Below are 25170 nucleotides of genomic sequence, written 5' to 3'. Positions count from 1 at the left end.
GGGTGGAGACACAGAACCAAACCATATGAGATGACTAAATGGATGAATGAGCTAGTCATGTTTAGGACAAGATAGATGGATTGACGGAGGGATGGATGGATGGATGGATAAATAAATAGATGTTCAGGTGGGATGGACAAGTGGGTGGGTGGGGTTTAGGTGGGATGGATGGAACTTTGGAATGGGTTGGGTGACTTGGAAGAATGGATGGATGGGTCAGGTGCGGTGGCTCATGCCTGAAATCCAGCACTTTGGGAGTCCAAGGTGGGTGGATCACCTGAGGTCAGGAGTTTGAAACCAGCCTGACCAACATGGTGAAATCCCACCTGTACTAAAAATAACAAAAAAATTGGCCAGGTGTGGTGGGGTGTGCCTGTAATCCCAGCTACTTGGGAGGCTGAGGCAGGAGAATCACTTGAACCTGGGAGACAGAGGTTGCAGTCAGCAAAGATCGTGCTACAGCACTCCAGCCTGGGCCAGAAGAGCCAAACTCTGTCTCCAAAAAAAAAAAAAAAAAAAAAAAAAAGCCGGGCGCGGTGGCTCAAGCCTGTAATCCCAGCACTTTGGGAGGCCGAGACGGGCGGATCACGAGGTCAGGAGATCGAGACCATCCTGGCTAACACGGTGAAACCCCGTCTCTACTAAAAAAATACAAAAACTAGCCGGGCGAGGTAGCGGGCGCCTGTAGTCCCAGCTACTCCGGGAGGCTGATGCAGGAGAATGGCGTGAACCCGGGAGGCGGAGCTTGCAGTGAGCTGAGATCCGGCCACTGCACTCCAGCCTGGGGGACAGAGCGAGACTCCGTCTCAAAAAAAAAAAAGAAAAAAGAAAAAAAAAAAGGACAGATGGCAGGGGCAGTCGCTGTCTCTCCCCAACCCCCAACCCCAGCCTCAGCTTCCTTTCCTTCCCTCCCCACAGGCGCCCCAGACCCCACCGCTGGCGCAGGAATCGAGGACGCCAACTGCTGGCACCTGGACGAGGAGCAGATCCAGGAGCAGGTGAAGCAACTGCTTTCCAACGGCGGCTACTACGGGGCTAGCCAGCAGCTGCGCTCCATGTTCAGCAAGGTGCCGTGCGGACCGGCGGACCGGCGGGGCGCGGGGTGCAGAAGGCCCCCGTGGAAGCCCCAGCCCTTCCTCACCACCCTGTCCCCGGCACAGGTGCGGGAGATGCTGCGAATGCGGGACTCCAACGGGGCGCGCATGCTGATCCTCATGACCGAGCAGTTCCTGCAGGACCCGCGCCTGGCCCTGTGGCGGCAGCAGGGCGCCGGCATGACGGACAAGTGCCGGCAGCTCTGGGATGAGCTGGGTGAGGCCCGAACCCCTGTGCGTGGTGGACACTGGGACTTCGGCTCCCATGTGGGCTGGCCCACTCCGAGATTAGGGTCTGTTCCCTGAATCCGCCCTCCATTCGTTTGGCAAACATGTATGAGCGCCTCTAAAGTGCCAGGCATGGTACTGGGAACTGGTGGTCAGCAGAGAGCAAGAGAGTCAAAATCCTGTTCACGTGGATCTGATAGGAGGCACAGGCAATCAAATGTCATTGGCCCAGGGGTTGATACACATGTTTTCTTTGTTTTGAGACAGGGTCTTACGCTATTGCCCAGGCTGGCATGCAGTGCCACAATCTCAGCTGACTGCAACCTCTGCCTCCCAGACTCAAGTTATCCTACACCTCAGCCTCCCAAGTAGCTGGGTCTACAGGTGCACACCACCACATCCAGCTAATTTTTAATTTTTTGAAGAGACGGGGTCTCACTATCTTGCCAAGTCTGGTCTTGAACTCCTGGACTCAAGCAGTCCTCTCGCCCAGCCTCCCAAAGTACTGAGATGACATGCATGAACCACCACGCCCAGCCTACATGTTTTCTTTCTTTCTTTCTTCCTTTTGTTAGAGACAGGATCTCACTGTGTGCCCAGGCTGAAGTACAGTGGCACAATCATGGCTCACCGTAACCTCAAACTCTTGGGCTCAAGTGATCCTCTGGCCTTGACTTCTCAAAGTGCTGGGATGACAGGGTGAGCCACCACACCAAGCTGACATATGTTTGTTTTTTTGTTTTTCTCTTTTCGAGACGGAGTCTCACCCTGTCTCCCAGGCTGGAGTGCAGTGGCACAATCTTGGCTCACTGCAACCTCCGCCTCCTGGGTTCAAGTGATTCTCCTGCCTCAGCCTCCTGAGTAGCTGGGATGACAGGCACGTGCCACCTGTAGAGACGGGGTTTCACCATGTTGATCAGGCTGGTCTCGAACTCCTGACTTCGTGATCCACCCACCTCAGCCTCCCAAAGTGCTGGGATGACAGGCGTGAGCCACCACGCCCGGCCAACATGTATTTTCTGTAAGAGCCACAAAGTTAATGTTATTCAGCCCTGCAGGCCATTTGATCTCTGTCATGACGACCTAACTCTGTCCATTATAGTAAAAAAAAGCAGACACAGACATATATACCAAATGGGCATGGTGGCATTTCAATAAAACTTTATGTAAGAGCTGGAAGGCCAGGTGCAGTGGCTCACACCTGTCATCCCAGCACTTTGCGGGGAGGTAGGGGGATCACTTGGGCCCCGGAGGTTGAGGCTGCGGTGAGCCACGATCATGCCAGTGCTCTCCAGCCCGGGCAACAGAGCAAGACCCTGTCTCAACAACAGAAACAACAAAAAGGGGCTTGGCACAGTGGTGGGATCCTGTACTTCCAACTACTTGGAAGGCTGAGGCAGGAGGATTACTTGAGCCCAGGAGTTCGAGTGCAGCTTAGACAACATGGTGAGACCCTGTCTCAAAGTTTTTTAAAGACCGGCTTTATTTATGGATACTTATTAATGTATTTGAATTTTATATTATTCCCACAAGTTGCAAAATAATTTTTTGGTTTTGTTTCCCTGACCATTTAAAAATGAAAAAATAGGCCCGGGTGCAGTGGTTCATACCTGTAATCCCAGCACTTTGGGAGGCCGAGGTGGGCAGATCACTGGCCAACATGGTGAAACCCCATCTTTACTAAAAATACAAAAATTAGCCGGGCATGGTGGCAGACGCCTGTAATCCCAGCTACTCAGGAGGCTAAGGCAGGAGAATCGCTTGAACCCAAGGTGGAGGTTACAGTGAGCTGAGATTGCGCCACTGCACTCCAGCCTGGGTGACAGACTGAGACTCTGTCTCAAAAAATAAATAAATAAAAACAAATACAAATAAAAATGGAAAAATAAATCTTGGCAGGCAGACTAATCAAAAATAAAGGGTGGTTCAGCTTTCACCATGGGCAGTGGTTTGCTACTTTGCTGACCCCTGTGTTAGATTGTGATAAGTGCTACCCAAAAAACCCCAAAACACCTTGAGAGGAGTCTGGAGGCCTGGTTTGATATTTGTTTATTTATTTATTTTATTTATTTATTTATTTTTGAGACAGAGTCTCGCTCTGTCGCCCAGGCTGGAGTGCAGTGGCCGGATCTCAGCTCACTGCAAGCTCCGCCTCCCGGGTTTACGCCATTCTCCCGCCTCAGCCTCCCGAGTAGCTGGGACTACAGGGCGCCTGCCACCTCACCCGGCTAGATTTTTGTATTTTTTAGTAGAGACAGGGTTTCACCGTGTTAGCCAGGATGGTCTCGATCTCCTGACCTCGTGATCCGCCCGTCTTGGCCTCCCAAAGTGCTGGGATTACAGGCGTGAGCCACCGCGCCCAGCTATTTATTTATTTATTGAGATTGAGTCTTACTCTGTTGCCCAGGCTGGAGTGCAGTGGTGTGATCTCGGCTTACTGCAACCTCCGCCTCCTGGGTTCAAGCGATTCATGTGCCTCAGCCTCCCAAGTAGCTAGGACTACAGAGGCCTGGGTTGTAATCCCAATTTTTTTTTTTTTGAGATGGAGCTTTGCTCTTTTTGCCCAGGCTGGAGTGCAGTGGTGTGATCTCATCTCATTGCAGCCTCCACCTCCCAGGTTCAAGCCATTCTCCTGCCTCAGCCTCCCAAGTAGCTGGGATTACAGGCACCTACTACAATGCCCGGCCTTTTTTTTTTTTGTATTAGTAGAGACGGGGTTTCACCGTGTTGGCCAGGCTGTTCTTAAACTCTTGACCTCAGGTAATCCGCCTGCCTCAGCCTTCCAAAGTGCTGGGATTACAGGTGTGAGTCACTGCACCTGACCCTCTAATCCCAACTTCTAACTTACCAGCGGTGTGAGCCTGTGCAAGCCGTGTTACATCTCTGTACCTCAGTTTGCTTGTCTGTAAGGTGCAAAGGCTGTGAGTTGCAGCTTCCGAGGGTCGAGGTGAGGGGTTAGCATATCATCAAGTGGCACACAGTGGGCACTGCGGAAGTGTGTGTCACTGCCGCTGTTGGCAGGAATATTGAGCCTGCCCCGTGCCTCCTCAGGGGCCCTGTGGGTTTGCGTCGTCCTGAGCCCCCACTGCAAACCAGAGGAAAGGGCAGGCTGGCTCCAGCTGCTCAGCAGGTGGGACAAGCTCGACGTGTGCCCACTGGAAGAAGGCAACTACTCCTTCGACGGCCCCAGCCTGCAGCCCACCGTGGCCCCCATCCCAGGTAGGAGAGGGGGGTCTTTACCATGCCCCCCCAAAACCATCACTACTAACTGTGGCCCCACTTATAATCATGGTGCTCTTCCCAGGAGAGAGAGAGAGTGGGGCAGAGCAAAGCGGACCCCAGTCCTTGGCTGTCCTCGCAGGACTAATCCCAACTTGTCCAGCCAGGAAAGAGCGAGTGCGAGGGCAGGAGCAATGGCAGCCCAAGTGGACAAGTGAAGTAAAATGCTTAAAACACCTGCAGTCCTGGGCTGGTCTGGCTTGGCCTCCTACTAGCTATGGGAGCAGAGAGATGGTGTGAGAGGAAAAAAGAAGGAATCAAACAGGAGAAAGTGAGATACTGAGGAGAGAGAGACAAGTGAAGAGAGGCAGAGATGGATAGAGAGAGGGAGAGAGGCAGACAGAGGAGTAGATAGGAGGGAAGACAGAGAGATTGAGGAGAGAAGGAAAAAAAAAATGTATAGCAAGTATAGGCCAGGCATAGTGGCTCATGCCTATAATCCCAGCACTTTGGGAGGCTGAGGGAAGCAGATTCATTGAGGCCAGGAGTTCGAGACCAGCCAGAGCAACATGGTGAGACCTTGTCTCTACAAAAAATACAAAAATTAGCTGGGTGCAGCGACGCATGCCTGGAATCCCAGATACTCAAGAGGCTGAGATGGGAGAATCACTTGAGCCTGGGAGGCAGAGGTTGCAGTGAGCCGAGATCGCCCCACTGCACCCCAGCCTGGGCGACAGAGTGAGACCCTGTCTCAAAAAAAAAGAAAAGAAAAATAGCAAGTAGGAAGAGAAAGACAGATAGCCAATTAGTTGCTCAACCTGTTTTCCATCAGTGTGATGGGCCTGCACTACTGCACTAGTTCCTAACACATACACACTTCCTTTTTTTTTTTTTTTTTTTTGAGACAGTCTCACTCTGACGCGCAGGCTGGAGTGCAGTGACGCAACCTCAGCTCACTGCAGCCTCTGCGTCCCGGGTTCAAGCAATTCTCATTCCTCAGCCTCCCAAGTAGGTGGGATTACAGGCGTGCACCACCACCACGCCAGGGTTAATTTTAGTAGAGATGGGGTGTCGCCATGTTGGCCAGGCTGGTCTCGAACTCCTGGCCTCATGTGATCCTCCCACCTCGGCCTCCCAAAGTGCTGGGATTACAGGTGTGAGCCACCGCGCCCAGCCCACACAGGCATCTTTGAAGGGTGGCTTCAAGGACTGGGGAGATAGTGTATGCTGATAGCTTTGCCCAGGCCTAAACCCCAATTAGTACTTGGTGGAGAAAGCCGGCCACAGCTCAACCGCTATAGGGAAACCCCTCACTGGGCCATGTTGGGTGCCTCTCTGCAGGCTCGGAGGAACAGGAAGAGGTGGCAGCCACAAGTCCCCGCCACACGGTATTTGGCCGCGCCTTGCTGGCTGGAGAGCTACACTGGAATGACGCCTACCTGCAGAGGATCCTGGCCAGTGACTCCTACGGGCCCAGCCTCACAGGCAGCGTGGGTGGGGACAAACCGACTTTCGACCCCCAGGGCCGCCCACTGTGGCTGGGAGAACCTTTCCCCACTGCCTGCGCCCGTGTGGACACCCTGCGTGCCCACGGATACCCCCGGCAGGCCCTGCGGCTGGCAAGTGCCATCATCAACACGCTCCGGCTGCAGCAGCGGCATCAGCTGGAGAGCTACAAGCAGCAGAAAAAAGGTCAGCCTCAGCCAGGCACAGGGACTCGTGCCTGTGATCCCAGCACCTTGGGAGTCCAAGGCGGTAGGATTGCTTGAGGCCAGGAGTTCAACATCAGCCTGGGCAACACAGTGAGACAATGTCTCTACAAAAAAAAAAAAAAAATTAGTTGATATGGTGGCTCACACCTGTAGTCCCAGCTACTCTGGAGGCTGAGGCAGGAGGATCACTTGAGCCCAGGAGTTCAAGGCTGCAGTGAACTATAATTGTGCCACTGCACTCTAGCCTGGGTGACAGAGCAAGACCTCATCTCTTTTTTTTTTTTTGAGATGGAGTTTCGCTCTTGTTGCCCAGGCTGGAGTGCAACAGAGCGATCTCGGCTCACCGCAACCTCCACCTCCCAGGTTCAAGCATTCTGCTGCCTCAGCCTCCCAAGTAGCTAGGATTACAGGCATGTGCCACCATGCCTGGCTAATTTTTTTTGTATTTTTAGTAGAAATGGGGTTTCTCCACGTTGGTGAGGCTGTTCTCGAACTCCTGACCTCGGGTGATCTGCCTGCCTTGGCTTCCCAAAGTGCTGGTATTACAGGCTTGAGCCACTGCACCTGGCAAATTTTTTTTTTTTTTTGCAACAGAGTCTTGTTCTGTCACCCAGACTGGAGTACAGTGGTGCAATCTCGGCTTACTGCAACCTCCACCTCCCCGGTTCAAGCGATTCTCCTGCCTCAGCCTCCTGAGTAGCTGGGACTACAGGCACCCGCCACCACACCCAACCAATTTTTCTATTTTTAGTAGAGACAGGGTTTCACTACATTGGCCAGGCTGGTCTTGAACTCCTGACCTTTTGATCCACCCACCTCAGCCTCCCAAAGTGCTGGGATTATAGACATAAGGCACCATGCCTGTCCTACTGAAAATATTTTTAAAATTAGCCAGGCTTGGTAGCCCACACCTGTATTCCCAGCTACTAGGGAGGCTGCAGCATGAGAATTGCTTTAATCCAGGAGGCAGAGGTTGGTTGCAGTGAGCCAAGATTACACCACTGCACTCTAGACTGGGTAACAGAGCGAAACTCCGTCTCAAAAAATAAAAAAAAAAAGAGAGAGAGAAAAGAGTGAGGAGAGAAGAGGAAAGAAAGGGGGTGAGGGAGGGAGAGAGAGAGATGGGGGGAGATAGAGGGGAAGGAAGAAAGGGAGGGAGGGAAGGAGGCTGTATGAGCCCCCAAAACCCACATTGTGTACTAGATATGGGGGTGGGGGACAGGAGGGAGGCCACCAATTGAGAGAGCTGGTTGATGGGGTTGATGGATCAGCTATCAGGAGATTGAACAAAGAAAAGCATGTGATGGAGGAAACATGGGGGCCCTGGGACCCGAGCAGAGCTCTGACCAGGCTTGGCAGCATCAGTGAAAGGCACCTAGATTTTAAAAATTAGCCAGGTGGCTAATTAGCTGAGTATTTAAGGATGTGCATGGCCGGGCGAGGTTGCTGACGCCTGTAATCCCAGCACTTTGGGAGGCGGAGGCAGGCAGATTGCCTGAGGTCATGAGTTTGAAACCAGGCTGGCCAACATAGTGAAACCCCATCTCTACTAAAAATCCAAAACACATTAGCCAGGCCTGGTGGCGCGTACCTGTATTCCCAGCTACTCAGGAGGCTGAGGCAGGAGAATCACTTGAACTGGGAGGTACCTGGAAGTTGCGGTGAGCTGAGATCACACCATTGCACTCTAACCTGGGCAACAAGAGTGAAACTCCGTCTCAAAAAAAAAAAATTAAAAAGAATGTGCAGGAGTTACCCAGGAGAAGGGGGTGGAGGAAGTGCTCAGAATAGAAGGAATACCATGAACAGGAGCCAGGAGGGAAGAGAGTACGTGGCTTGGAGGACAAGGCTGGAGGATTGGCTTCCAGATGAGACAGGTCACCAGTATATGAAAAAACTTCATACTGGTCCTTGGGAGCCCTAAAGGCTGTTGGGGCCTTATCTTCAGAGAGATGGAGAGGGGATAAAGGCAATGAGGAGGGGAATGACACTTTGGGTGTTTTAAAAAGCGTCCAGTGGCCAGGCATGGTGGCCCATGCCTGTAATCCCTCTGGGAGGCTGAAGCAGGAGGATCGCTTGAGCTCCAGAGGTCGAGGCTGCAGTGAGCTATGATTAGGCCACTGCACTCCAGCCTGGGCAATAGAGCGAGACCCCACCTCAAACAAAAAGTTGAAGGTGACCATCGGGTGAGCAGGTGGTGGGCATTATGGGGCTAGACTGGACGGCAGTTCAAGAAGAGGAATACCCCTCCCTCCTAGAGACTTGGGCAGGTGTGTGGGCATTGAGCCCCATCTTTCCACCTGCAGAGCTGCTCCAGAAGGGTTCCACCTGCATCACCAACACGGAAGGATGGGTGGGGCACCCCCTGGACCCCATTGGCTGCCTCTGCAGGGCGCTCCTGGAGGCCTGTCGTCTGGAGGAGGAGACACTTACCCTTTACCCAGGTACTCACATGGGGGACTGCTGGAGGAGGTGGGACAACCCCGCCTCGCTGGCCATGCCTCCTGGCCCAGTACCCCTATAAGGTAACTCCCAGACTCTTACTCTTGGCCACGCCCCTACCCTTGGCTACCTCCCCTGGTCAGTGTCCAGAGCCAGTAGGCTTAGCTTCTCCTGAAAATGAGGCCACCATAGGTCTAGCTGCTGCTAGAAGGTGGGGCTCCTGCGCTCCCCCAACCCCGTGAGTGCTGGGAGCTTCTGGGCTCCCTCTAAAACCTACCCTGTGTCCAAGTCTCCATGCTTGGGGCCAAGGGCTACAGGGGTCTTAGGGAAGGGGATCTGTCTCCAGCAGCCCTGGCCCTGTCTCCCCCAGACTCAGGCCCCGAGAAGCGGAAGGTGGCCTACCAGCACGTGCCTGTGCCCGGGAGCCCTGGAGAGTCCTATTTGGTGCTGGCGCTGGAGGTGGCACTGCTGGGGCTGGGGCAGCAGCGGGCCCTGCCGGAGGGGCTGTACGCCCAGGACAAGGTGGTGCGCAATGAGGAGCAGCTGCTGGCCCTGCTGGAGGAGGTGGAATTGGATGAGCGGTTGGTGCAGGTGCTGCGCAAACAGGCGGGGCTGCTGCTGGAAGGTGAGGCCCCGCCCCTAGGCCTGGCTGTTCCTGAAAGGTAGGGTCCTGTCCCTGGTCCTGTAGCGGCCGGGTTGCTGCAAGATGGGAGGCCCCGCCTCAGCCCCGCCCCTAGCCCCGCCTCCTGGTCATACTGCCCACTTATACCTTGGCAGTTTCTAAAAGGAGAGATCCAGCTCTTCTTCCCGCCACCTAATGCGTGCTGCCAGCCAGTAACTGCTGCTTGTACTGAGGCACCGCCCCCTTCCCTCCCGGGAGCCAGTGAGCCAAGTGGCTGATGTTAAAGCAAGGGCGTCCCACCTTCATCTGCAACTTAGGCACCGCCCCTGGCCCGGCCTGTTCCTCAGGGGCCCCGCCCATGGCCTGGTCCTATTGGCCTGTGTGTTGTGAGACTCAGTCCTGTAGCGCCGCAAGGAGCCGCTTATCCCTGCCCCTTCCAGGCCCTCTACGCTATCGCTATCGGACTTGCTGGTCTTGGCCGCTGGTTCCGCTCTGCAAGGCAGGTGCAGCCCCACGTCCACCCTCTGGCCCCACCTTGCATCTGAGCCCTGCTCCTCACCTGGGAGTGTGCCTGGAGTCTCTTCTTTTCTTTTTTTTTTTCCTTTTTTCTAGTGGCGCCATCTCGGCTCACTGCAACCTCCGCCTCCTGGGTTCAAGTGATTCTCCTGCCTCAGCCTCCCAAGTAACTGGGATTACAGGCATGCGCCACCACACTCAGCTAATTTTTGTATTTTTAGTAGAGATGGGGTTTCCCCACGTTGGCCAGGCTGGTCTCAAACTCCTGACCTCAAGTGATCCGCCCACTTCGGCCTCCCAAAGTGCTGGGATTACAGGCATGAGCTGCGGTCCCAGCCTCCTCTTTTATTTTATTTATTTATTTTTTTGAGATGGAGTCTTGCTCTGTCCCCCAGGCTGGAGTGCAGTGGCGCGATCTCGGCTCACTGCAACCTCTGCTCCCGGGTTCACGCCATTCTCCTGCCTCAGCCTCCCGAGTAGCTGACACTACAGGCGCCCGCCACCACACCTGGCTAATTTTTTTTGTATTTTTAGTAGAGACAGGATTTCACCTTATTAGCCAGGATGGTCTCGAACTCCTGACCTCATGATCCGCCCGCCTCGGCCTCCCAAAGTCCTGGGATTACAAGCGTGAGCCACTGCGCCCAGCCTGGGCTCCTCTTTTATTTGTATTACCCAGAGCTTGTCTCAGTCTCAGCCCTGAAGCCCTACCCCAGGGACCCATCTAGCCACAGCCACTCTACCCAGGGGCCAGCCCACCCTCTACTTAAAGCCTGGGGTCTTGTGAAACCTGGGGAGGGGCTGAGGCAAGCCCACACCTGGGGACTGAGCTCAGGCTATTCCTGCAGGGGGTCCCTTCAGTGGCTTCGGGGAGGTGCTGTTCCGGGAGAGCGTGCCCATGCACACCTGTGCCCGCTACCTGTTCACTGCACTGCTGCCTCATGACCCCGACCTGGCCTATCGCCTCGCGCTGCGAGCCATGAGGTGAGGATAGGTGGCCAGGGCGGGGGAGCTGGGGGGAAGAGGGGCGGGCATGGGAGGGGAGCTCAGAGCCCCACCCGGCCAGCCTGAACTCACAGTCTAGTTAATTGATTCTCCCTCACCCTGGCATTTGATGATGCCATGTGCTTTTCATTCTGTCACCTAGGCTGGAGTATAGTAGCATGATCTCAGCTCACTGCAACCTGGACCTCCTGGGTTCAAGCAATTTCCTGCCTCAGCCTCCCAAGTGGCTGGGATTACAGGCATGCACCACCACGCCCGGCTAATTTTTGTATTTTTAGTAGAGACGGGGTTTCACCATATTGTCCAGGCTGGTCTTGAACTCCTGACCTCATGATCCACCCGCCTTGGCCTCCCAAAGTGCTAGGATTACAGGCATGAACCACCTCGCACAGCTGTGCTTTCTATTGTTAAGTATAAATGTGAGTTTTTTGTTTTTTGTTTTTGAGACAGGGTCTGGCTGTGTCACCCAGGCTGGAGTAAGGTGGCGCAATCTCTGCTCAGTGCAGCCTCTGCCTCCCGGGCTCAAGTGATCCTCCCATCTCAGCCTCCTGAGTATCCGAGACTCCAGGCGTGCATCACCGCACTGGGCTAATTTTTGTATTTTTTGTAGAGACAGGGTTTCACCATGTTGCTCATACTGGTCTCAAATCTCTGAGCTCAAGTGATCTGCCCGCCTCGGCTTTCCAAAGCTCTGGGATTATAGGCGTGAGCCACTGCACCTGGCTAAATGTGTAATATTATTTTGAGTTTGAGAATATTCACATGATACATGAAAAGGTACACAAAGCTGAGATCTTTTCTAGGCAGGTTTATCTCAGCCTACCCAGATCTCTCTGGAGGCAAGCATTGTTATCACTTTTGTATCTATGCTGCAAGAATTGAGGTTTCTGCAAACCCAGAATCTGGAAATTGAACGCTGATCCTCCTTTTATACCAGTGGTACATCTTGTATCTATTTTTTGCACCTTTTTTTCATTGAGCTTTGCATCTTACAGGATTTGTCGTATCACACAGGACATGAATTACTGTGTAGTCTTCCACTATAAGGACACATCATAAAAGAACCAGTTGGGGCCGGGTGCGATGGCTCACGCCTGTAATCCCAGCACTCTGGGAGGCCGAGGGGGCGGTTCACGAGGTCAGGAGATCGAGACGATCCTGGCTAAAGTGGTGAAACCCCGTCGCTACTAAAACTACAAAAAAATTAGCCGGGTGTGGTGGCGGGCGCCTATAGTCCTAGGGAGGCTGAGGCAGGAGAATGGCGTGAACCAGGGAGGCGGAGCTTGCAGTAAGCCCAGATTGCGTCACTGCACTCCAGCCTGGGCGGCAGAGGAAGACTCTGTCTCAAGAAAAAAAAAGGCCAACTCCATAGTACACCATGCCCAACAAGGTGAAACCTATTCCACGCCTTCTGAAACCATCCTTCAGAGATACCTGTAAACAACTTGGGATCCGGCCTGGTGGTACACATCTGTGGTCCCGACTACTTGGGAGGCTGAGGAGGGAGGATTGTTTGAGGCCAGGAATTCAAGGCTGTAGTGATCTATGATCCCACCTATGAATTGCCACTGCACTCCAGCCTGGGCAACAGAGTAAGACCCCATCTCTCTCTCTTTTCTTTTTGTCCTTTTAGAGACAGTCTCGCTCCATTGCCCAGGCTGGAATGCAATGGCAGGATCATAGCTCTTCACAGCCTCATATACTTGGGCTCAGAGGATCCTCCCACCTCAGCCTCTCAAGTAACTAGGACTACAGGCACTCGTCACTACACCTGGCTAGTTTTAAATTTCTTTTTTTTTTTTTTTTTGCGAAGGAGTCTCGCTGCGCGGCCCAGGCTGCAGTGCAGTAGTGCGATCTCGGCTCACTGCAAGCTCCGCCTCCTGGGTTCACGCCATTCTCCTGCCTCAGCCTCCCGAGTAGCTGGGACTACAGGTGCCCGCTACCACTCCCAGCTAATTTTTTGTACTTTTAGTAGAGACAAGGTTTCACCGTGTTAGCCAGGATGGTCTGATCTGACCTCGTGATCCACCTGCCTCGGCCTCCCAAAGTGCTGGGATTACAGGCATGAGCCACCGCGCCCGGCCTAGTTTTAAATTTTTCTTTTTGTAGAGATGGGATCTCATTACATTGCCCAGGTTGGTCTCAAATTCCTGGTCTCAAGCGACCTCCTCACCTTGGCCCGTCTCTTTAAAACACACACACGGCCGGGCGCGGTGGCTCAAGCCTGTAATCCCAGCACTTTGGGAGGCCGAGACGGGCAGATCACGAGGTCAGGAGATCGAGACCATCCTGGCTAACACGGTGAAACCCCGTCTCTACTAAAAAATACAAAAAAACTAGCCGGGCGAGGTGGCGGGCCCCTGTAGTCCCAGCTACTCGGGAGGCTAAGGCAGGAGAATGGCGTAAACCCGGGAGGTGGAGCTTGCAGTGAGCTGAGATCCGGCCATTGCACTCCAGCCTGGGCGACAGAGCAAGACTCCGTCTCAAAAAAAAACACACACACCCACACACACACACACAGAGTTTGGAGTGTTTTTCCAGAATATTTAGAAAGAACAGCATGTAAGAGCCAAGATTTAGACAACAGACTTTTCTATGCAAAAATGTTTTTCTCAGCAAAATACAGCCCATGGGGCCTAATTTGGCCTGCCACCTGTTTTCGTACAGCCCATGAGATAAGAATGGTTTTTACATTTATAAACGGTTGAAAAAAATCAAAAGAATATTTTATAACACATGAAAAATATGTGAAATTCAAATTTCAGTGTCCAGAAATGGCTTTATTGGCACACAGCCATGTCCATTCATCTGTGAATTGTCTGTGGCTTCTTTGGCAGGACAATGACAGAATTAAGTTGTTGAAATACAGATCAGTGGCCGGGTGCGGTGGCTCACGTAATCCCAGCACTTTGGGAGGCTGAGAGGGGTGGATCACTTGAGGACAGGAGTTCAAGACCAGCCTGGCCAACATGATGCAACCCCATGTCTACTAAAAATACAAAAATTAGGGCCAGGAGCCATGGTTCACGCCTGTAATCCCAGCACTTTGGGAGGCCGAGGTGGGCGGATCACCTGATTTCGGGAGTTCGAGACCAGCCTGACCAACACGGAGAAACCCCTTCTCTACTAAAAATACAAAATGAACTGGGCACGGTAGTGCACGCCTGTAATCCTAGCTATTCGGGAGGCTGAGGCAAGATAATCATTTGAACCCGGGAGGCAGAGGTTGCAGTGAGCCGAAATTGTGCCACTGCAATCCAGCCTGAGCAACAAGACCAAAACTCTGTCTCAAAAAAATAAATAAATAAAAACAAAAATACAAAAATTAGCTGGGCACGATGGCACATGCCTGTAATCCCAGCAACTCGGGAGGCTGAGGCATGAGAATTGCTTGAACTTGGGAGGCAGAGGTTACAGTGAGCCAAGATCACACCACTGTACTCCAGCTGGATGACAGAGCGAGACTCTCTAAAAAAAAAAAAAAAAAGAAAAGAAAAGAAAAAACAAGAAATACAGACCAAAGACCCTGCAAAGCCCAAAATATTAGTGGTCCAGCCCTTTGAAGAAAAAATGTGCTAGCCTCTTGCCTGAGTCCATGACTCAGTACCTTATATAATCTTCAAAACAACCTAGCAAAATAAGTATGTTTACTCTCATTTTCCATCTACAGGAACAGCAAGGAAGTTTAAGTAATATTTGTTTGGAATGAGGCTAGCCTGAGTCCTATTGCATGCTGTTAATCCCATCATTGGGCAACTTTGAATAACTTTTTTTGTTGTTGCTATTGTTGTTTTCGTTGAGACGGTCTCTTTCTGTCACCTAGGCTGGATGGAGTGCAGCGGCACTGTCACAGCTCACCACAGCCTCGAACTCCCAGGCTCAGGCGATCTTCCCACCCACCTCAGCCTTCTGAGTAGTTTGGACTACAGGAGCCCACCACCAACCCCCAACTAATTTTTGTATTTTTTGTAGAGACAGGGTTTCGCTGTGTTGCCCATGCTGGTCTCAAACTCCTGGACTCAAGCAATCTGACTGCCTCAGTCTACCAAAGTGCTAAAATTACAGGCATGAGCCACTGTGCCTGGCCTTGAATAACTTTCTAAACACAAAACTGCATATATGGTGAGCCACTTAGCAATATAGCTTACAAGGAGCCTGAGACAGGAGAATCACTTGAGACCAGGAGTTTGAGACCGGCCTCGGCAACATAGCAAGACCCCATATTTATAAAGAGAGAGAGAGGAGGGGAGTGGAGGGGAGGGGAGGGGAGGGGAGAGGAGAGAGAGAGAGAGAAAGAGGAGGGAGGGAGGAAGGAAGGAAGGAAGAAAGAAAGGAAGGAAGGGGAGAAGAGAAGAAAGGGAAAGAAAAGGCTGGGCTTAGTGGCTCACACCTATAATCCCAGCACTTTAAGAGACTGAGGCAGGCAGATCATCTGAGGTCAGGAGTTCAAGACCAGCCTGACCAACATGAAGAAACCCCATCTGTACTAAAAATACAAAATTAACCGGGCATGGTGGCACATGGCTCGTAATCCCAGCTACCCGGGAGGCTGAGGCAGGAGAATCGCTTGAACCAGGGAGGTGAGGTTGAGGTGAGCCGAGATTGTACCATTGCACTCCAGCCTGGGCAACAAGAGCGAAACTCCATCTCAAAAAAAAAGAAACGAAAAAAGCCAGGTATGGTGGCACATGCCTGTAGTCCCAGCTACTCAGGATACTGAAATGGGAGGATCACTTGAGCCCAGAAGTTCAAGGCTGCAGGGAGCTATGATTGTACCACAGGACTCCAGCCTGGGTGACGGAGTGAGACCCTGTCTCTAAAATAAGTAAATGTAGCAATTTATAAACAACACTGCAGTGAACATCTTGCACATACATCTTCCATCATCTTGAGTTATCAGGGCTCTGCTGGCTGAAGTGAGGAGGCCGAGACAGGAGGCTTCTCTGTCTCCTAGAGAGAATGGGGACAACAGACCCACCTCGCCATGGCTCACTTCTCCTCTTACCCAGGCTGCCTGTACTGGAGACAGCATTTCCTGCTGGAGAACCTCATCCCAGCCCACTGGACTCCATCATGAGCAACCGCTTCCCCCGCTGGTTCATCCTTGGCCACCTGGAGACCCGCCAGTGTGAACTGGCTTCCACCATGTTGACAGCCGCCAAGGGTGAGGGTGGCAGCTGTCCTGATTCCTTTATCTTCCTCCTCTGTCATCTCCTTCTTCCTTCCCTCTTAACTTTCCTAATTCCTCTTATCCTTTCACGAAATTCCACCCACATTCCTTGAGCGCCTCCTATGTATACCAGACACTGTCTCAGGTGCTGGGGATATAGCAGGTGACAGAACTGTCCCAGATCCCCTGCCCTGTGGAATGACATTCTAGTGGGGAGAAGCAAGTGATGCAGTAAATGAGACAAGAACAAGTACCATGGAGTGGAATAAAACAGGTGAACATTTAAGCAGAGACTGGAAGGTGAGGTGGAGCCATGCAGGTACCTGGTGTCTTAGCTCAGGCTGCCGTAACAAAACACCAGAGACTGCGTGACTTCAACAACAAAAATTTATTTTCTCACGTTTCTGGAGGCTAGAAGTCTAAGAGCACTATGTCAGTATGGCTAGTTCCTGGTGAGGGCTCTCTTCCCAGCTTACAGACGGCTGCCTTCTTGCTGTGTTGAGAGTTGGGGGGAGTGGAGGGGTGAGTAGAGAGGAAAGTGAGAGAGAGGAGGTGGGGAGAGAGAGAGAGGGACAAAGAGATAGTAGGGGGGGATAGAGAGAGGAGTCAGGTGACAGGAGAGAGAGAAGAAAGAGAAGAGGGAGAGAGGAGAGGAAAAGTTAAATTTCTCCAGTGTATCTTCTTCTAAGGTCACTAACCCTCTCAGGAGTACCTGAACGTCATGACCTCGTCCACACCTAATTATTGGCCGGGCATGGTAGCTCATGCCTATAATCCCAGCACTTTAGGAGGCCGAGGCGGGCAAATCACTTGATGCCGGGAGTTCAAGACCAGCAAATCACTTGAGGCCAGGAGTTCAAGAACAGCCTGACCAATATGGTGAAACCCCATCTCTACTAAAAATGCAAAAATTAGCCAGGCACAGTGGCGCACACCTGTAATCCCAGCACTTTGGGAGGCCAAGGCAGGGGGATCTCCTGAGGTCAGGAGTTCAAGACCAGCCTGGCCAACATGGTGAAACCCTGTGTCTACTAAAAATATGAAAATTAGCTGGGCATGGTGGCGGGCACTTGTAATCTCAGCTACTTGGGAGGCTGAGGCAGGACAATCGCATGAACCTGGGAGACAGAGGTTGCAGTGAGCCGAGACTGCACCATTGCACTCCAGCCTGGACAACAAGAGCAAAACTCCGTCTCAAAATAATAAAAGCTAACATTTGAGCAGCTCCTTGCCATGTTAAGGCCTTGCCAAGTATGGGCCCACCCCCACCCTGTGAGGGGGGTTCCATTACCTGAGTGTTACCCATTTTACAGATGGGGCAGCCAGGGCACAGAGAGGTGAAGTGACTTACTCAGGGTCACACAGCTAGTGGGTGGCAGGACTAGAATTTGAACCCTGACACTCTGGGTGTGCACCCGATGCCCTTGAGATGAGGGAGAGGTCTACAGGATCCCTAGGTGGCTTTCTTTTCCTTTTTTCTTTTCTTTTTTTTTGAGGTGGATATCGCTCTGTCACCCAGGCTGGAGTGCAGTGGTGCGATCTCAGCTCACTGCAGCCTGTGCCTCCCGGGTTCAAGCGATTCTGTGCCTCAGCCTCCCAAGTAGCTGGGATTACAGGCGCCCGCCACCATGCCCAGCTAATTTTTGTAGACGGGGTTTTGCCATGTTGGCCAGGCTGGTCTCGAACTCGACCTAGTGATCCGCCCACCTAGGCCTCCCAAAGTGATGGGATTACAGGTGTGAGCAGCCACTGTGCCCTGCCCCAGGTGGCTTTCTGTAACAGGAAAGGGCCACAGAGGAGATAATTGGCAAGGACTGGGGGTGCTGAGGTCTGAATCTTCACAGAACCATTGCCCAGTACACATCCTTCTACACTCACACGTGTCCCTGAGTGGAAGGATCTGTGTGAACAGGTCGGGTGGTTGTCAGAGGCTGGTGCTGGGGTGTATCTGACGGTGTCCTCAATGCCTCCCTTCACCCAGGAGACCCCAAGTGGCTACATGCGGTACTAGGCTCCATCCAGCAGAACATCCACTCTCCGGCCCTGCTCTTCAAGCTGGCGCAAGACGCCTGCAAGACAGCCACTCCGGTCAGCGCCCCACCAGACACCACGCTGCTGGGCATCGCACTGGAGCTGGGGCTGCAGGTGAGGGCTGCCAGGTGGATGCTGGAGGGCGATGCGGCTTCAGGCCAGGATTGATTGTGAGCTGCGCCCCCGGGGGCATGGGCTGCGAGTGAGCCACTTCGCTGGGGGCCCCCGCTTTTTCCTGAGCTGTTCCTCAGGGGTGGGGCCTGAGCGAGAGCCACTCCCTTGGGGCGGGGACTGAGTGAGCCACACCTCTGAGGGCGTGGCATGTGTGGGCCACTTCCTTGGGGGCGTGGCATGAGTGAGCCACTCCCCTGGGAATGAGGACTAGATGAATCGTGTTTCTGGGGATGGGGTCTGCATGTGGGCCACACCTCTGCAGGTGGGGCCTGTCAACCTCACCTTTGGGGGCAGGGCCACAGAAGGGCAAGGTCTGTAGGGCTTTGGAGTGTGGGAATGGGGTCCCCATTAGGGGTGAAGCCTATGAATTATTAATAGAATCCGCCTATGGAGGAGACTGAGGTCTAGGGGAGAGTTGTCACTGGAGCAGAGAGGCAGGGCCTGCAAGCCAGCGGATGGATAGCAAGCGAAATCTGGGGGTGGGGCCTGGGAGTGATGTGCTATGGGTGGGTCGGTTTGAAGCCGAGGGTGGGACAGAGCCTACCAATAAGGAGCTTCCTTGGGGGCGGGGCCTGAAGAGGATTGCCCATCTATGGAAAGGGATTCACCACTGAGAGGCTGGCCCGGGGTAAGGTCCTGAAGATGAGACGCCAACTCTAGGGGTGGAGTCTGTGGTTGAAAGTCCTGTATGCAGCAGGGTGTGGTGGCCCACACCTGTAATCCCAGCACTTTGGGAGGCTGAGGCGGGCAGATCACAAGGCCAGGAGTTCGAGACCAGCCTGGCCAACATGATGAAACCCCATCTCTACTAAAAATACAAAAATTAGCCAAGTGTGGTGGCACGCACCTGTAATCCCAGCTACTCGGGTTGAGGCAGGAGAATCGCTTGAACCCGGGATGCAGAGGTTGGAGTGAGCCAAAATCACGCCACTGCACTCCAGCCTAAAGGACAGAGCAAGACTCTGTCTCATGAAAAAAAAAAAGTCCTGTATGCAGGGCCTACAGCTGAGTGTCTGGGTCATCCCCAGGGGCCAAAGGGTGGTACTGCAAGGGCAAATCTTGGGTGCAGCTTGCTGGAAAGCAGTCATCCGTAGGGTATGGGCCCCACGGGATCTGGAGGGGGGCGGAGACTGCAGGAATAGACAGGTAAGAGACCTGTGGGGGTGGGGCCTCAGAGGGTGGCAGAAGTTCACTAAGAAGATAAGGAATAGGGCCGGGCACAGTGGCTCACACCTGTAATCCCAGCATTTTGGGAGGCCAAGGTGAGAGGATTGCTTGGGGCCAGGAGTTTGAGATTGGTCTGGACAACATAGTGAGACCCCTGTCTCTACAAAAAAAAACTTTAGGGCCAGGCACAGTGGCTCACGCCTGTAATCCCAGCACTTTGGGAGGCCAAGGCAGGCGGATCACAAGGTCAGGAGATCGAGACCATTCTGGCTAACACGGTGAAACCCCGTGTCTATAAAAATACAAAACATTAGCCGGGCATGGTGGCGGGCGCCTGTAGTCCCAGATACTCGGGAGGCTGAGGCCGGAGAATGGCGTGAACCCAGGTGGCAGAGCTTGCAGTGAGCCGAGATCGCGCCACTGCACTCTAGCCTGGGCGACAAGTGAGACTCCGTCTCAAAAACAAACAAACAAAAAAAAAACTTTAAAAATTAGCCAGATGTGATGGTGCACCCCTGTAGTCCCAGCTCCTCAGGAGGCTGAGGCAAGAGGATTGCCTGAGGCCAGGAATTTGAGGCTGCAGCAGTGAGCTATGATCACACCACTGCACCCCAGGTTACAGAGCAAGAAGACCCCAACTCTAAAAGAAAAAGCAGAAAAGAAAAAAGAAATTGGGGCCAGGTGCTGTGACTTGCACCTGTAACCTGTAATCCCAGCACTTTGGGAGACCAAGGTGGATCGCTTGAGGCCAGGAGTTCAAGACCAGCCTGACCAACACAGTGAAAACCCATCTCTACCAAAAATTAGCCGCAGGTGGTGGTGGGCGCCTGTAATTCTAGCTACTTGGGAGGCTGAGGCAGGCAGGAGAATCGCATGAACCCAGGAGGTGTAGGTTACAGTCAGCCGAGAGACCACAACTGCACTCCAGCCTGGGTGACAGAGTGAAACCCTCAAAAAAAAAAAAAAAAAAAGAAGCCAGGTGCAGTGGCTCATGCCTGTCATCCCAGCACTTTGGGAGGCCAAGGCCAGCGGATCGCGAGGTCAGGAGATTGAGACCATCCTGGCTAACACAGTGAAACCCCGTCTCTACTAAAAGAAATACAAAAAATGAGCTGGGCGTGGTGGCAGGTGCCTGTAGTCCCAGCTACCCAGGAGGCTGAGGTAGGAGGAATGGCCTGAACCTGGGAGGTAGAGCACACAGTGAGGCAAGATCGAACCACTGCACTCTAGCCTGGGTGACAGAGCGAGACTCCGTCTCAAAAAGGAAAAAAAAAAAGGCCGGGTGCAGTGGCTCACTCCTGTAATCCCAGCACTTTGGGAGGCTGACGCCAGCGTATCACAAGGTCAGGAGATCGAGACCATCCTGGCTAACACGGTGAAACCCCATCTCTACTAAAAATACAAAAATCAGCTGAGCATGCTGGCAGGTGCCTGTACTCCCAGCTACTTGGGAGGCTGAGGCAGGAGAATTGTTTGAACTTGGGAGGCGGAGGTTGTAGTGAGCCGAGATCGCGTCACTGCATTCCAGTCTGGGTGACAGAACAAGATTCCATCTCACAAAACAAAGAAACCATCTCAAAAAACAAACAAAAACAAAAAAAGCAAAACAACAATCCTATGAGACAGATACTATTTTATCTCCATTTTCTAGGTAAGGAAACTGATGCCCAGATAGTTGAGATCACTTACCCAGGTTCATTGGATCAGCTTTAACCTCCAAGTGTTTCTGGGGCCCTCCATCTCCCAATGCCCCTCCATAGGCCAGCCCAAGACTCGGGCTAACCCCCTTCTCCCCACCCCTACCCTGCAGGTGATGCGGATGACTCTGAACATAATGACCTGGCGGCGGAGGGAGATGGTGCGCTGGCTGGTCAGCTGTGCCACAGAGATTGGTGAGAGCCCCTAAGTGGACCTGCAACCCACCTCACTGTTCTGGTTCTGCAGAGGGCACTGAGAGAACCAGGCAGACAAGAAAGAGAAGCAGCTGGGCACGGTGGCTCACGCCTGTAATCCCAGCACTTTGGGAGGCCAAAGCGGGAGGATCACTTGAGCCCAGGAGTTCAAGAGCAGCTTGGGTAACACAGTGATACCCCATCTCTACAAAAAATTAAAAATTAGCTGGGCACGGTGGCACGTGCCTATAGTTCCACGTGCTTGGGAGGCTGAGGCAGGAGGATCGCTTGAGCCCAGGAGATCAACGCTACAGTTAGCCATGATTGTGTCACTGCACTCCAGCCTGTGCGACAGAGGAAAACCCCCTCTGGGGAAAAAAAAAAAAGAGAGAGAGAAGCAAGCCAGGCGTGGTGGCACACACCTATAGTCCCAACTATCGGGGGGGCTGAGGTGGGAAAATCACTTGAGCCCAGGAGATTGAGGCTGCAGTGAGCTGTGACTGCCACTGCACTCCAGCCTGAGTGGCAGGGTGAGACCCTGTCTCTAAAAAATTGTTTAATAAAAATAAAGAGGGCCGGGCGCCGTGGCTCACACCTGTAATCCTAGCACTTTAGGAGGCCGAGGCGGGTGGATCACTTGAGGTCAGGAGTTTGAGACCAGCCTGGCCAACATGGCAAAACCCCATCTCTACTAAAAATGTAAAAATTAGCCAGGTGTGGTGATACGTGCCTGTAATACCAGCTACTCGGGAGGCTGAGGCAGGAGAATTTCTGGAACCCAGGAGACGGAGGTTGCAGTGAGCCAAGAGCTTGCTGCTGCACTCCAGCCTGGGTGACAGAGCAAGACTCCATCTCAGAACGGGCATATCACAAGGTCAGGGGATCAAGACCATCCTGGCTAACACGGTGAAACCCCGTCTCTACTAAAAATACAAACGAATTAGCTGGGTATGGTGCCCGGCGCCTGTAGTCCCAGCTACTCAGGAGGTTGAGGCAAGAGAATGGCTTGAACCCGGGAGGCGGAGCTTGCAGTGAGCCAAGATGGCGCCACTGCACTCCAGCCTGGGCAACAGAGCGAGACTCCACCTCAAAAAAAAAAAAAAAAAAGGAAAGAGAAGTAGAGACTCTTCCCGGATTCCAGCCTGTGCTCAGGGCTTGGCCAGGAGGGAATGGCCAGCCAGCTGATGGAGCTGGACAAAGGCCTAGAGACTGGCCAGGCTAATGTGGCTGCAGCGGGGTGAGGGGGGTGCAGAAAGAGGCTCCAAAGCTTAGCCTTCTACACAGGTCATTCCCACCTGGTCCAGCTGCACCCTGACGATTTGGAAAGGAAGTTTCTGTTCAGCATGGTGTGGAGGTGGAAGTGGAGGTGACAGTGCCATGGTTAACCCACGCATACATATACATGTCTCTGCCCCCTCTCCTGACGGATTTCCCCCCTCACCTCCCACCAGGCCCGCAAGCCCTGATGAATATCATGCAGAACTGGTATTCCCTATTCACACCGGTGGAGGCGGCCACCATCGTAGCAGTGACGGGCACCACACACGCCACTCTGCTGCGACTGCAGCTGGACACACCCCGGAGGGAGGAGCTCTGGGCCTGCGCCCGCACCCTGGCCTTGCAGTGCGCCATGAAGGACCCTCAGAACTGCGCCTTGCCTGCCCTGACCCTGTGTGAGAAGAACCACTCGGCCTTCGAGGCGGCCTACCAGATCGTGCTGGACGCAGCGGCCGGCGGCCTGGGCCATGCCCACCTCTTCACTGTGGCCCGCTATATGGAGCACCGCGGGCTGCCACTCCGGGCCTACAAGCTGGCGACGCTGGCCCTGGCGCAGCTCAGCATTGCCTTCAACCAGGACAGCCACCCTGCCGTCAACGACGTGCTTTGGGCCTGCTCGCTCAGCCACTCCCTGGGCCGGCACGAGCTCTCCGCCATCGTCCCTCTCATCATCCGCAGCATCCACTGTGCCCCAATGCTGTCCGATATTCTGCGCCGCTGGACTCTCTCGGCGCCCGGCCTGGGCCCCTTAGGGGCACGCCGGGCCGCCAAGCCACTGGGTGCTGACCGGGCGCCGCTCTGTCAGCTCCTGGATGCGGCAGTCACCGCCTACATCACCACCAGCCACTCGCGCCTCACGCACATCAGCCCGCGGCACTATGGGGACTTCATTGAATTCCTGGGCAAGGCCCGGGAGACCTTCCTGCTGGCGCCCGACGGGCACCTCCAGTTCGCACAGTTCTTGGAGAACCTCAAACAGACCTACAAGGGCAAGAAGAAACTCATGCTTTTGGTGCGGGAGCGTTTTGGTTGAGGGGCAGTGGGGTGCGTGGGAGTGGGGATCCCCTTCGCCCCTGCGTCCCCCACCCTTGCTCTCCAATTAGGCCCACGTGGCATTTCAGTATTATTAAGTCAGGGAAGGAGCCCGGCTGGAGATGGGGGGCACGGGAAGGGGCATCCTGCCACGTGTGTGCCTGGGAGTGTGTGAGCAAGTGTGCAAGACTCCAGAAGCAGAAGCCATACTGCCCCCCCAGAAGCTTGGAAGGGGTGTGTGCTTGGGCTGCTGGTATGACCCCACTTTGGGCACCCCAAAAGCAATAGACAAACTCCCCTTACCCGGACTGGCTTGGGCTCTGGAGGGAAGCTGGGAGGCAGGACTTTCCAGAAATCGGCCCTCTCAATCAATGTAGCACATTTTTCCCCAACCCCACCCTGGGTGGCCAAGGGTCCTCCCATACCCCTTACTCCTCAGGGCCCCCCGTTATGCCACCTCCAAAGTGGCTGCCCAGCCCCGACCAATGGCTCACCCCCACTGAAGGAATTGAAGAGGCCTCAGGCCTCAGCCTCATACCTCACCCCCTTATCCTCCTGTGTGGCCAGGACCCCCATCTCCTTGGGCACTAGGGTCCCAGGGTGGGCTCAGGTTAGGGAAGTCATCGCTGCCCTCTCCTGTCACCTGCTAGTCACTGGACGTACAACTCAGGAACTGAGCAAGGCTCACACTGCCCTCCCAACCTGGGGTCGGGGGACACAAATGAGATACAACCAGAGACCCCAGCCCCGATCGGGAAAGGAAAGAGACCTGCATCTCGGTGTTTTTCTGGCTCTCTCTTCACCCTTTCTCCTCCTGTCTTTCTGCTTCGCCCCTTCATCTTACTCTGTTTTCATTTTTCCTGGCACTTACCTGCCTTTCTCTCTGCACCTAAGTCCCTGCCGCCGTCTCTCTTTGGCCCTCCTTCCTTTCCCCCACCTTGACCCAGGGAGGAGAAGGGAGAACATCACCCCCCCAGTCACCCCCACATCTCCCTTCTTGTATATTAAGGACAAGAGATCACATCATTTTGTAACTTTTTTTCTATTTATTGAACGGTGTATTATATGTCCTTTTTTTTTTTTTTTAAAGACTGAACAGAACTTTTTAATTTTGAGACTGGGGTTTGTCTCTAGAGCCACTCACACCCCCAACCCCGTTTCCTACACACACACACACACACACACACACACACACAAAGGCCTCATTTCTGGGTGCAGCGTCAAGCAAGGGGTGGGATGGGAGCGACTGCTGGCTTCATTCCATGGTACTTATGTAAATACTTCTTTTTATTGTCTTGCTCTGTTGCCCAGGCTGGAGCGCAGTAGCGCGATGTGGGCTCACTCTAACCTGCCTCCCAGGTTCAAGCGATTCTCCTGCCTCTGGAGTAGCTGGGATTACAAGCATGTGCCACCACACCCGGCTAATTTTTGTATTTTTAGTAGAGACCGGGTTTCGCCATATTGGCCAGGCTGGTCTCGAACACCTGACCTCAGGTGATCTGCCCTCCTCAGCCTCCCAAAGTGCTGGGATTACAAGCGTGAGCCACTGTGCCTGGCCTTATGTAAATATTTCAAAACAGGGATGGAC

The 25170-nt window shown here is 53.5% G+C and overlaps 1 protein-coding gene across 3 annotated transcripts in view; it reads left to right on the top strand.

The window, feature by feature from the left end:
* ZSWIM4 (zinc finger SWIM-type containing 4) overlaps window positions 1-24750 on the top strand; it is a 38185-nt gene extending 13435 nt beyond the window's left edge. Inside the window, exons 4-14 of one of the 3 annotated variants that reach the window (XM_026456915.2) lie at window positions 919-1067; window positions 1161-1311; window positions 4374-4541; window positions 5883-6233; window positions 8560-8697; window positions 9066-9320; window positions 10682-10817; window positions 15848-16002; window positions 17990-18153; window positions 21191-21272; window positions 22724-24750. In XM_026456915.2, the coding sequence (XP_026312700.1) occupies window positions 919-1067; window positions 1161-1311; window positions 4374-4541; window positions 5883-6233; window positions 8560-8697; window positions 9066-9320; window positions 10682-10817; window positions 15848-16002; window positions 17990-18153; window positions 21191-21272; window positions 22724-23583 (2609 nt within the window). In that variant the 3' untranslated portion in view covers window positions 23584-24750. The remainder of the gene's footprint in view (window positions 1-918; window positions 1068-1160; window positions 1312-4373; window positions 4542-5882; window positions 6234-8559; window positions 8698-9065; window positions 9321-10681; window positions 10818-15847; window positions 16003-17989; window positions 18154-21190; window positions 21273-22723) is intronic. The other 2 variants (XM_026456917.1, XM_026456916.2) reach the window with 2 other exon arrangements.
* The last annotated feature ends 420 nt before the right edge of the window (window positions 24751-25170 follow it).

The sequence above is a fragment of the Piliocolobus tephrosceles genome, chromosome 21, assembly GCF_002776525.5.
Source record: "Piliocolobus tephrosceles isolate RC106 chromosome 21, ASM277652v3, whole genome shotgun sequence".
Lineage (NCBI taxonomy): Eukaryota > Metazoa > Chordata > Mammalia > Primates > Cercopithecidae > Piliocolobus > Piliocolobus tephrosceles.
This window is presented reverse-complemented; position numbering and strand designations above follow the sequence as displayed.